Here is a 12,752-nt window from a genome sequence, read left to right on the forward strand (position 1 = left end):
CGTGTGCTCAGGCCACGGAATTGAACTATACTTGAGTATGGTTGGCGTGCTCACACTAGCCAAACGATCTAGACTTGAGCACGGTATAGGTTTGAAACGGACTTGGGCACGGTACAGATGGCCAAGTGTGAGTGCACCTGTACTGTCCTCGCTGAGGTGTACCAACTCCAACTAGACAGTAAGCTAAACTCTCTTCCAATCATGAACATGAAGAATGCCGTAGATTCCTTTTAGTAGATTTATTTTCAATCTTCACATTGTACTGACCCAATAGGTGAAAGAGAGTGAAACTAGAAAACAAACAGCAAACATATTGCATTTAGTTAAAACAATCTAGTTTCCATAACAGCACTTTTAGCATAGTAATTACATATTCAGCTTACTGCTAACATCTCCTGAACCTATATTAACATCCTCAGGTTCAAATTAGCTTCCATAGTTTTTAACATTGTCACTTTGATTTTAGCTTGATAACTTTTTACATCATTTGTTTTTACATCATGAACTGAATACTATTAATGAATTAAGTAAGTTTCAACAAAGGTGAGATACATACAAGTGATGCCTCTGCTGGGAAACAACATATAAGAAGTGATTTCTGCCGTCTGCACTTTTAAAGAACCTGCTGCTTCTAGTGTTTTCCACATTCTAAACGTGAATCTAGACATTTCCGGCCTACTTCCTGTACAGCTGAAAGATACAAATGTCAAAATAAAAGTCTGGAAGAAACTGAAACTTACAAACGAAAAGTATCATAATTTAAATGAAAAGCCTGAAGGGCAGAACACTCCCCGCCTGACCTATAAGGTCACTATAAACCTTTACATGTCTCTGTCTCTTAAACTTCACTCTTTTGGCAGAAGAAGAACTACTTCTGTCACTGGTCTCAGGAACACCTTCGGAGAACCTTGATCCGATGTCCTGAGCTCCACCTTCCTTACTTTGCCGTCTCTCCCGGGGAAGACAGCTGTGACCCTCGCCATAGGCCACGCGTTGCGTGCGGCTTGATTGTCCTTCAGGAGCACAATGTCCCCTTGTTCCAGGTCCCGATGGGAGTCTCTCCATTTCCGACGGGCTTGCAGAGTGGGAAGAAACTCCCGACGCCAGCGACGCCAGAATCTGTCGGCAAGGGCTTGGACTTGTCTCCATTGCCTGCTAAGAAGATCCTTGTCTGTGAAGTCTCCGTGCGGTGGGGTAACTCCAACCTTCTGAGTAAGTATCATTGCAGGAGATAATATGAAGGGTGACTCTGGGTCGGTGGACACTGGAACGAGGGGTCTGGCATTGATTATTGCGGAGACCTCCATCATGAGTGTGCACAGGACGTCATGGGTGAGTTGAATGTGCTCTTGAAGTAGGATAGCGTCTAGGATTCGTCTAGACAGGCCTATCATACGTTCCCATGATCCTCCCATATGGGACGCATGAGGAGGATTGAACACCCATGAGCACCCTTGCTGACTCAAGAAGTTCTGAACTGCGCTGTCGGGTTGTTGTTGGCTCATTCCAAGTTCCTTTGCAGCAGCTACGAAGTTTGTTCCGCAGTCCGATCTTATCTGCTTTGCAGGTCCTCGTATGGCAAAGAAACGTCTCAATGCGTTAATGCAACTGGATGTGTCCATGGAGTCAATGATCTCGATGTGTACCGCTCGAGAACTCATGCAGCAAAAGAGCATCGCCCATCTCTTGCTTTGGGCCTGTCCACCCCTTGTGCGCCTGGAGACGACTTGCCATGGTCCAAACACATCCACTCCTACATAGGTGAAGGGTGGGCATGTGTGCAGGCGTTCTTGAGGTAAGTCGGCCATGAGTTGTATCTCTGTTCTTCTGCGTAACTTTCGGCACACAACACATTTGTGCAGGACTGAAGCAATAAGCCTTTTTCCGCCTATGACCCAGAAGCCTGCCGCTCTCAGGGCCCCTTCTGTGAAGCGGCGGCCTTGATGTTTGACATCTTCGTGGTACATTTCTCGTTCCATGATTTCCAAAAAGATTGTGTCCTCGATGGATGGGGCAGGTTTGTTGTCGGAATCCGTCTCGTTGAAGACCTGTTGTCCAAGGGCTTCCAGTGATGCCTTGTGTGGTGGGTTCTTCTGCTCTCCGCCATTGGACACATCTTCAGTCAGCTTCATGAAGCCTTCGCAAGGTTTGAGAAAGGTGGGTCGGCCATTCTCTAGCACATTTGTCTTGAATGTGCCCACGACTGGTCTGTGTACATTCCCTAGGCACACGTCTCCTACTAGAACCCATCCCAAATCCAGTCTTTGTGCGAAGGGGGCGTTGTGAGGACCATTCACTTGCTGCCGGACTTTATGGACCCTCACGATGTCCCTACCTAGAAAGATGAGGATTTCTGCCTTGGGGTCGAGCTCAGGTATGTGTGGTGCTACACCTTGCAGGTGCGGATGGTGACAGGCTGCGTCAGGGGTCGGTATTTCGGAGCGGTCGATGAGTATGTCATTACACTCAATTAGTGATGGTAGTTGTAGGCTGATCTGCCCATCAAGTGATTCGACCTGAAAACCCTCTGCCTTTCTGCCTGACGTCTCAACAAGCCCAGCACAGGTCTTGAGTGCGTAGGGGAATGGTTGGCTCTTGATGTTGAAAAGCTCGAAGAAGTCTGATCGCACAAGTGAACGGTTACTTTGATCGTCCAAAACCACGTACATGTTGGCTGCCTTCTCACGTTGACCTTGTGGATATACTCGAACCAGACAAATCTTCGCACAGGATCTTGCTGTGCGCCCTGGGCCACACACCTGGGTGCAGTGTGAGCTGATGGCAGTGCTGTCGTCACTGTGTTGATCTTCCTCCCCGCCATCATCTGATGGGGGTGTAGGTTTTCTGAAGACTTGTGGTGGTGGACCTGGATGCATAGCAGCATTATGTCGGTCGCTGTCACACTCTGCGCACTTTACCTTTACTTTGCAATCTCTTGCAAGATGGCTAGTTGATGTGCAGCATTTGAAACAAATTCCATGCTCTTTGAGAAGGCTTATTCGTTCTTCAAGAAACTTCGCTCTACATTTCCTCAGTGCATGTGGTTTGTTGTGAATGGGACAGTTTTTCTCTGGCCCATCAGGCGTTCTTCCGGGTGAGTTTGCAGGTGAATCTTTACTTGGAGAGATGTCTGTCTTGTGAACGGATATTTTCTTCCCATAATTGTTTGAGGCTACTTTGTCTGACTTCAACCCGTTGCTGCTTGCACATGAAAGGATGAAACTGGGGTCATTCCTCCGGCGTGCTTCGTGACAGATGAAATCAGCAAAGTAATCAAATGGAGGGAAATGCCCGTTGTTTTCCTCTTTAAACCTTGAGCCTACTGTTAGCCATTTTTCCTGTAGCCCATGAGGGAGTTTCTCCACAATGGGCCCTATGCCTCTGGCTGTGTCCAGGTAGGTCAATCCTGTGAGGTAACCTTCTTCTCTGGCACCCTGGAGTTCCATAAGAAGATCGCCTAGGTCCCTCAGCTTCCCATAATCTTTGGTTGATATTCTTGGGAATTCATCCAATCTTTTAAATAGAGACTCCTCCATTACTTCAGGTGCGGCATAGCACTCTTGGAGGCGGTCCCAGGCCTTCTTCAACGCTACGTCTGGATTACTTACATGCACAGAGCGGATCCTTTTGATGTGCTTGACGGACTCCATTCCTAGCCACTTAATTAGCAGATCTAACATTTCAGTTGTTGTGAGGCCTAAGCCTATAGTAGCGTTACTGAATGATGACTGCCATGCTAGATAATTTTCAGGCTTATCATCAAATTGGTAGAGACTTGTACTCACCAAATCACGACGAGCCAGGTAACGTGCCAGGTGTTCTGTTTCAGGTGCCACGGTTGCAGTGGATGGAGCATACGCAGGTACATATGATGGAGCTGTTGCCTTAAGTGGTGATTTGCGAGGATGATGAGTTGTCTTGGGTTTTGTGGGCTGTCCGCTGCCTCTAGCGGGTGTTGTGTGATGTCCACTAATCCCAATGTTCGTTGTATGCTGTCCATCACGTCTTACTTGAGCTGTATGACCTCCACTGAGTGGTGTGCTGATGTGGGTTACATGCTTGGATAAAGCTTGGTTGCTGAAAAATGGCTGCCTCGGAGCTGCGTCATACCTGGATGGTCTGTAAGGACTTTCATCCTCTTCTAGCTCTTCCTGTGGCTTAGAGTTGTGTGGAGGATGCCGTGTGACGAAGCTTGCATCTGATAATGCTATCCCAGATGTGGCATGGACGGATACCTGAGTCTGTGATATGTCAAACCCAGCTTGTGCTTCAACATATTCATTAGTGCGCATTGCAATTTCATTTTGCAGATTTCCTTGTGACAATGGATCGGTCTTGACCGATTCTCCTATGTCCAGTTCAGCTGCTTCTAACGCCTCGGCTTGGGCAATAGCTGCAGCTGCCTCTCTTTGAAGTGTGAGCGCGCTCAATTCAGCGTCCAGCTTTGCTTTTCCTAATTGTAGCTCTGCTTCCTTCTCTGCTTTTTTTACCTTGAGCGTCGCCTCTCTCTCTGCAAATGCAGCACGCGCCTTCGCCGCCTCTGCTTTAGCGCGTGCCCTTACTGCTACACTCGATGACGATGAGTGAGAACTCTTTGATTTTCTTGTATGCACAGATGTATTATCACTCCTGGCTGATTCCATTTTTTATTATATTCCTTCTGTGGGCGTTGGAATTCCAGCTGAATCACACTTTTTCACTGTACTGTCCTCGCTGAGGTGTACTAACTCCAACTAGACAGTAAGCTAAACTCTCTTCCAATCATGAACATGAAGAATGCCGTAGATTCCTTTTAGTAGATTTATTTTCAATCTTCACATTGTACTGACCCAATAGGTGAAAGAGAGTGAAACTAGAAAACAAACAGCAAACATATTGCATTTAGTTAAAACGATCTAGTTTCCATAACAGCACTTTTAGCATAGTAATTACATATTCAGCTTACTGCTAACATCTCCTGAACCTATATTAACATCCTCAGGTTCAAATTAGCTTCCATAGTTTTTAACATTGTCACTTTGATTTTAGCTTGATAACTTTTTACATCATTCGTTTTTACATCATGAACTGAATACTATTAATGAATTAAGTAAGTTTCAACAAAGGTGAGATACATACAAGTGATGCCTCTGCTGGGAAACAACATATAAGAAGTGATTTCTGCCGTCTGCACTTTTAAAGAACCTGCTGCTTCTAGTGTTTTCCACATTCTTAACGTGAATCTAGACATTTCCTGCCTACTTCCTGTACAGCTGAAAGATACAAATGTCAAAATAAAAGTCTGGAAGAAACTGAAACTTACAAACGAAAAGTATCATAATTTAAATGAAAAGCCTGAAGGGCAGAACAGCACCCTTAGTGTGTTTTTATGTTAACATGTGAGTGCTTAAATGCTATAATAACTTAACATTTTTCTGCCCCCCCTTATATTTCCATTTCAATAATCTGAGAAAGATTATTGAAATGAAAAGTCATGAGAAAGTAGTTGACTAGCCCTGCAAAAAATTATCAAATGAAACGATATCCACAAACCCTAACTTCCAGACGGTTCTTGTTTTTCAGAAGGAGGCAGGAGAGAGCAGACTCCCCTGGACCCAGCTGTGTCTCCATGAAGAGTGACCGGTCTATAGAAAAACCTCCTGAATTTAAAGATGGACGCCCCTCCAGAGAGGAGAGGTAGGAGTTTCGAACAGACGAGGAAAACAGACCAGTTGGTTGTTATTAGACTCTACTGATACTGATGTCTACAAGTCTGGGGAAATATAATTGTGTGTGTGTGTGTGTGTGTGTGTGTGTGTGTGTGTGTGTGTGTTCTCTCCACAGACACCAGGAGAGGTCAAAAGCTACCAGTGCTCAGTCTGTACAGCATCAAACAGAGCTGATCAAGGTGTGTAAATATCCACCAAGACGTTTGACTTCAGCTCTACATGAACATCAGAAAGCATCTCTTGTGGAGCTCATAGTCTCCAGGCTTCCCTCTTTAGACCAGCGGACGTGAATCCAGGACAGATGCTTCTGATGTCCTCAGTGAGTTCAGAGTAAAGTTCTCCTTGATGTTTGTTCTGTTCTAGAGAGCTGAGGAGAACGCACACGCTTTCCTCGACAAGGAGCTGAAGAAGCTCTGGAGGGTTCTATTCCCAGATTACCCACAATGCTCAGAGGGTCAGAGGGAGGAGGAGGAGGAGGTGGATGGTAAGAAGGAGGAGCAGAGGTGGCGCGCCATAGAGGGAGTGGTGGAAATCACAAAGCTCTGCCTGATGGAGATGAACCAGGAGGAACTGGCCGACAAACTATTGAGTGGTAAGAGACTTTTATCTTGAAAACAGAGAAGAAACATGTAACATAATGTGAGACTTATACATTTCAAACTTCAATGTGAAGACAATCTTTCTTCTTTGGGGTGAAATGGTTTGATCCAAATATGTAGGGCATATTTAGGCGTTATCATACTGGGAAACGAATAAACCATTAGAATGGTTTATTCGTTTCCCAGTATAATAACCTGCTTCCAATATAATTTCCTTAATTTAGAAGACAGTCTTTTTCATTTTTGTCGAAAGACTGTTTTCAACCACCTAAATAAACTATTCAAAATGTAGCTTTCTTTTCAAAATGTATGTCAGTGTGGGCTATGCTATGTTCGCCCATGGTTAAATCAATGTTTAGGCCAACTAGAAGGATTTCGAGCAATGTTTTATTCGCAAAGACTGCAATATATTTTAGAACGCTGTCATGCACCTGCGCATGAAATGGAAACTCGATCTCTGAGCAATCGATTTCAGCACGTTCTTTCTGGACAGCGCCGTTTACGAACGACGTAAGCAGTGTTCCCTAAGAAGACTCCTTAGAGACCGTTCGGGAACCACGCCTATAGAGGTCAACAACTTTGATAAGTCTAAATGTAGGAGTCTGCGTAGCATGTTAACAGACAACGTTATCGGGAAACCGGGCCCTGAGCTGAACTGAAAGAGACACCCTGACAACATTCAAATTTCTCCTCAAAACACATGTTCCCACTGGCCTGCTCGCTATAATGACCCCCTACCATGGTTTCCCCTCGTATCCCCGTTGTGCTGCTGTTCTTACCCCATCCTACCTGTGTCTCCTCACTGTTCTTACCCCCTCCTACCTGGGTCTCCTCACTGTTCTTACCCCCTCCTACCTGGGTCTCCTCACTGCTGTTCTTACCCCCTCCTACCTGGGTCTCCTCACTGTTCTTACCCCCTCCTACCTGGGTCTCCTCACTGCTGTTCTTACCCCCTCCTACCTGGGTCTCCTCACTGTTCTTACCCCCTCCTACCTGGGTCTCCTCACTGTTCTTACCCCCTCCTACCTGGGTCTCCTCACTGCTGTTCTTACCCCCTCCTACCTGGGTCTCCTCACTGTTCTTACCCCCTCCTACCTGGGTCTCCTCACTGTTCTTACCCCCTCCTACCTGGGTCTCCTCACTGCTGTTCTTACCCCCTCCTACCTGGGTCTCCTCACTGTTCTTACCCCCTCCTACTTGGGTCTTATGTCTTGTTTTGATCATGCTGTTGGCGATGAAGCTCTTGCTGTTTTGACTCTAAATTGTTTTATGAATTGTAAGGCAACCGTGGGTGTCATGAAAGGCGCCTTGAAATAAAATGTATTATTATTATTATTAATAATAATAATATTAATCAAACTGCAGATTAACAGCAGAAAAACTCAGTGGGAGAGATGCAACACTTTATATCAGCATGTCACTTTACACTGATTCACTATCATTATTGCTATCATTAGACCAATGATATTGCTGTTGAAAAATGAAATAGTCCTAACAATTTGTAATCTGTAACATGCAGTCTTTGTCACGGCCATCTTGTCCGACCACAAGTTATGAAGCCACTAAATATCATGAAGTTGATAATTTAACAGGAAATATTGACCTGATTCCACTGATGTCCCCTTCCACTAACTGATGTCTTCTGTTGTTTTCTCATTAGGATCTGCTGCTATCAAGTGCCAGCATAAAATCAAGTCTCGTTTGAAGAAGTTGAGGTGTGTGGTTGAGGGAATCAAAGCAGCACGTTACGTACCTCTGAATGACTTCTACACAGAGATCTTCATCACAGAGAGAGGCAGTGGAGAGGTCAACAAGGAACATGAGGTCAGACTGATTGAAAAAGCTTCCAGGAAACCAGTCAAGGAGGAAACACCAATCAAATGTGAAGACATCTTTAAACCCTTACCTGGAAAAGATAAACCAATCAGGACAATAATGACAACTGGAGTGGCCGGCATTGGTAAAACTATCTTAACACACAAGTTCACTTTGGACTGGGCTGAGGGCAAAGCCAACCAGAACATACATTTTACATTTCTCCTCACTTTCAGAGAGCTGAATTTACTGAAAAGGAAAGATTTTAGCTTTGTGGAACTTCTTTATCACTTATTTTTTGAGACCAAAGAAGCAGGAATCTGCAGATTCGACTGGTTCCAAGTTGTCTTCATCTTGGATGGTCTGGATGAGTGTCGACTTCCTCTGGACTTCCAGAACAACCCGATCTGGACTGATGTCACAAAGTCCACCTCGGTGGATGTGCTGCTGACAAACCTCATCAGGGGCGACCTGCTTCCCTCCGCTCGCATCTGGATAACCACACGCCCTGCGGCAGCCAATCAGATCCCTGCTGAGTGTTTTGACATGGTGACAGAGGTGAGGGGGTTCAACGACCAACAGAAGGAGGAGTACTTCAGGAAGAGATTTAGAGAGGAGAAGCTGGCCACCACAATCATCTCCCACATCAAGAAATCACGAAGCCTCCACATCATGTGTCACATCCCAGTCTTCTGTTGGATCACTGCTACAGTTCTGGAGGACTTCTTCAAAACATCCCAGATAGGAGAAGAGGTGCCCAAGACCTTGACTCAGATGTACAGCCACTTCCTGAGGGTTCAGTCCATACAGGGGGACAGGAAGTATCGTGGGATAGCTGAAAAAGATTCAGAATGGAGTTCACAGAGCAGGCACATCATTGTTTTACTGGGAAAACTGGCTTTTAACCACCTGGAGAGCGGCAACCTGATCTTCTATGAGGAAGACCTGGCAGAGTGTAAAAAATATTTCATCGAAGCCTCAGTGTACTCAGGAGTGTTCACCCAGATCTTTAAAGAGGAGTGTGGGCTGTACCAGGAAAAGGTGTTCTGCTTTGTCCATCTGAGCATCCAGGAGTTTCTGGCTGCCCTTTATGTCTTCTGGTCCTTTGTTAACACTGGGGTCATTCTGCTCTCAGAAGAAAAACCCACCTCTGGGGAAGATAAACTCCTCCTCCTCTGCCAGAGTGCTGTGGACAAGGCCTTACAGAGTAAGAACGGACACCTTGACTTGTTCCTCCGCTTCCTCCTGGGCCTCTCTCTGGAGACCAATTGGAGTATCCTACGACAACTGCTGGGACAGACAAGAAAAACCTCACAGACAAACAAGGAAACCGTGTCGTACATCAAGGAGAAGATGGATGGTGGAGATCTCACTCCAGAGAGAAGCATCAATCTGTTCCACTGTCTGAATGAGCTGAACGACCGTTCTCTAGTGGAGGAGATCCAACAGTCTCTGACATCAGGAAGTCTCTCCACAGGATCTCTCTCTCCTGCTCAGTGGTCAGCTCTGGTCTTCATCTTACTGACATCAGAAGAGGAGCTGGACGTGTTTGACCTGAAGAAATACTCTGCTTCAGAGAAGGGTCTTCTGAGGCTGCTGCCAGTGATCAAAGCCTCCAAAACATCTCTGTAGGTTCACTCATAACATGGATTAAAATACACACAACACAATATACCTGATAGTTGAATATAAAATGATGATAACATAGAAAACATCTTTCAAGGTTCACATATAACATGTACTACACTACACACGTTATATTGTGTAACCAGTGTGAAGAGACAAACTCAATATATCTATTAATTATGAAAAGATAAATAAGGAAAGCCAAGAATTTATAATTATTGTTCATTAATAGTTAAATAAAGCTGTATTCAAATACATAGCTATATCTATAAATAAGTAATTATTGATGTGGATAGATTCATAAATATATGATCATCATTAATTAAAGGTAACCCTTTATTTTAAAACGTTTTAACCTTGTCCAGTAAGTTTTGTTATATGGACGCTGTTTGGTTTTAACCAATAGGATGTGTTCATAAAGAGCCTTACGGTACAGTCGCGTGCTTGTACTTCAATACAATACATAATATACATTATCCTACAATAAAATATGAATGGGTTACAAAACCATTTTCAATAAATAACTTAAATATTATACATTTTACAGCCAATATTGAATAAAGGATATTGTATAAGGATCTAATGTATTGAATAATGTTGGTACATGTACTTGATTGGTCAACACAACAGTAACGTAATCAACAAGTGTGACCAATAAAAGTGCAAACGTTAAAGAGCTCTCGTTGAGGCTACCCGATCCACACAGCACGGCGATACCAAAGACGATGTGCTGATAAACGTAAGCTTTCGAAAAATGATCAACAAATCAAATAGCTTTTGAGTAGCTTAGCTCTTTTATTGGCCAAGTAATGCAGTAGTGTCCACACAAGCTACATTTTCTCAAGCATTTCTGAAGTTCCTGCGCAGCGGAGCTTTTTGCTGCACTCCGAAATAAAACTGCTTAGGATCAGTAAGAGACGCCTCCGCCAGTGTTGCCAGATTGGGCCAGATTTCCCGCCCAATATGGCAACACTGGTGTCCCCCATGACGGTGACATTATGTACACAATCCTTGGGCTGAGGTCTGGGACGTCTCTAAGATAGTAGAGGGAGGGTTATTGTCATTTAGAAATATTGTGATTATAATGTGTAATTAAAAATATATATATTACTCATGGCAAATTCTAATCATATAGACACTAATAGTTTTAACATTGAACAAAATGCAACAAATTGACTCAACTTTTTTTCCTTTTGAAAAAGAAGTGGAAAATTGCCAAACAATGAACAATTTATCTAGTAGTTTAACACTGTTTATTAAAAAGGCATCAATGCATTTAGAAATGGATTCGTCTATTTAAGTGAAATCAAAATCATGTTTTTTAACTTATGGCCTTGATGCCCTGGCATGTGGCCTTTGTGCCCTCAAAAATATTGCCACGCTGCTGAGCCAAGTGGCCTTGCCCCTAAAAACACGAAATTCCAGGCCTGCTAGTATATATTAGTTAAAAAATAATACATCTCTGATTAAAGATTTCAACGCAATTATGCATTGTCCTTTATTATGTCTTTATTATGCTATAAAGGAGGTAAGTTATTTAAACCCAGTTCCTAACATGTTGTGTTTATTGTGTGTGTGAAGGCTGAATGGCTGTGATCTGTCAGAGAGATGCTGTGAAGCTCTGGCCTCAGTTCTCAGCTCCAACTCCTCTAGTCTGAGAGAGCTGGACCTGAGTACCAATGATCTGCAGGATTCAGGAGTGAAGCTGCTCTCTGCTGGACTGGGGAGTCCACACTGTACACTGGAAACTCTCAGGTCAGTTTTACTAAACAGTTACACCACAAGTTCCACATCAGAGGACATTCAACAGATTTACCTCTAGAAACGTTATAATTCTTGTGTGTGTGTGTGTGTGTGTGTGTGTGTGTGTGTGTGTGTGTGTGTGTGTGTGTTTGTAGCTTGTCTGGCTGCCTGGTCACACAGGAAGGCTGTGCTTCTCTGGCCTCAGCTCTGAGCTCCAACCCCTCCCATCTGAGAGAGCTGGACCTGAGCTACAATCACCCAGGAGACTCTGGAGCTGCGCTGCTCTCTGCTGGACTGGAGGATCCACGCTGGAGACTGGACACTCTCAGGTATGGAGAGGACAGCTCACCACTCAGGGACAAAGTCTCCTACAAGGATCAAGCCGCTGCTAGATGAAGTGGTTTGAAGAGGCAGCTATAACTAATCTTGTGTAGAACGTGATGAGACAGCAGATGATGAAGGTGAATGTTTCAACATGCTGCTCTCACTTTGTTTCCCCCCCCAGTGTGGAGCAGGGTGGAGTGTGGAGGCTGAAACCAGTTCCACAGAGATGTAAGTGTCCGTTTGATTCATCCCAACACACACTCACTATTGAGATGGAAAGTCCATCCACACAGCAGTCATTCACATGTGGACTTGTGTATACGTTTGTGTAGCTATGTTTCCCTATGTTGATGTATGTCTAGTATGTTTGTTATAGGTGTGTGTACGTATGTGTGCATGTCTATATATAGTATTTATGAACCGGTTCTATGGTATCAACAGTTAGTTTCCAGCCTATATGTGAGCTCAGCTGGTTCAGTCTGTTGTTTACACAGGTGGATTTCAATGGATGTGTATCGGAACCTTTCAAAGTCTAATATCTTTAAAAATATGTTGACTATAGCTTAAAAATTCAAGGGGAGCAATGAGCTCATCATGCTGAACTTTTTGATTTATAATATGTGTACGTCGTGTAAATATTACGGGATTCAGTTTATACATCTTTCTAGGCTTCAATGTTTTTAAGAGACAGCCACTCACACAAACATGGGATTTACATTTAAGTTTAACTTAAATGATCTTATAAATAATGTTCACAAATATTTCTAAAGCTATAGTACACTAGTCCTCTATAGTAGCTCTGATACGATTTAGTCTTTCTATGTTAATGCTTGTAGAGTAGATGAACGTGAAACAGGAAGAAGAATAAGAATGCAAGAGAACAGTACCAGTGATGATGATGAGGATGAAGAGTGGTTCAGCAGCTCATCATGTCTGG

At 44.0% G+C, this 12,752-nt stretch overlaps 1 protein-coding gene across 16 annotated transcripts in view; it reads left to right on the forward strand.

The window, feature by feature from the left end:
* The window catches only part of LOC307074772 (NACHT, LRR and PYD domains-containing protein 3-like), a 408,596-nt gene that overhangs the window by 392,934 nt on the left and 2,910 nt on the right, over positions 1-12,752 (forward strand). For all 16 annotated transcript variants that reach the window (XM_079735098.1, XM_079735097.1, XM_079735103.1 and 13 more), the window contains 3 exons: positions 11,330-11,503; positions 11,647-11,820; positions 11,997-12,043. In XM_079735098.1, the coding sequence (XP_079591224.1) occupies positions 11,330-11,503; positions 11,647-11,820; positions 11,997-12,043 (395 nt within the window). The remainder of the gene's footprint in view (positions 1-11,329; positions 11,504-11,646; positions 11,821-11,996; positions 12,044-12,752) is intronic.

Source organism: Pollachius pollachius (genome assembly GCF_949987615.1).
Source record: "Pollachius pollachius genome assembly, chromosome: 4".
NCBI classification, from domain to species: domain Eukaryota; kingdom Metazoa; phylum Chordata; class Actinopteri; order Gadiformes; family Gadidae; genus Pollachius; species Pollachius pollachius.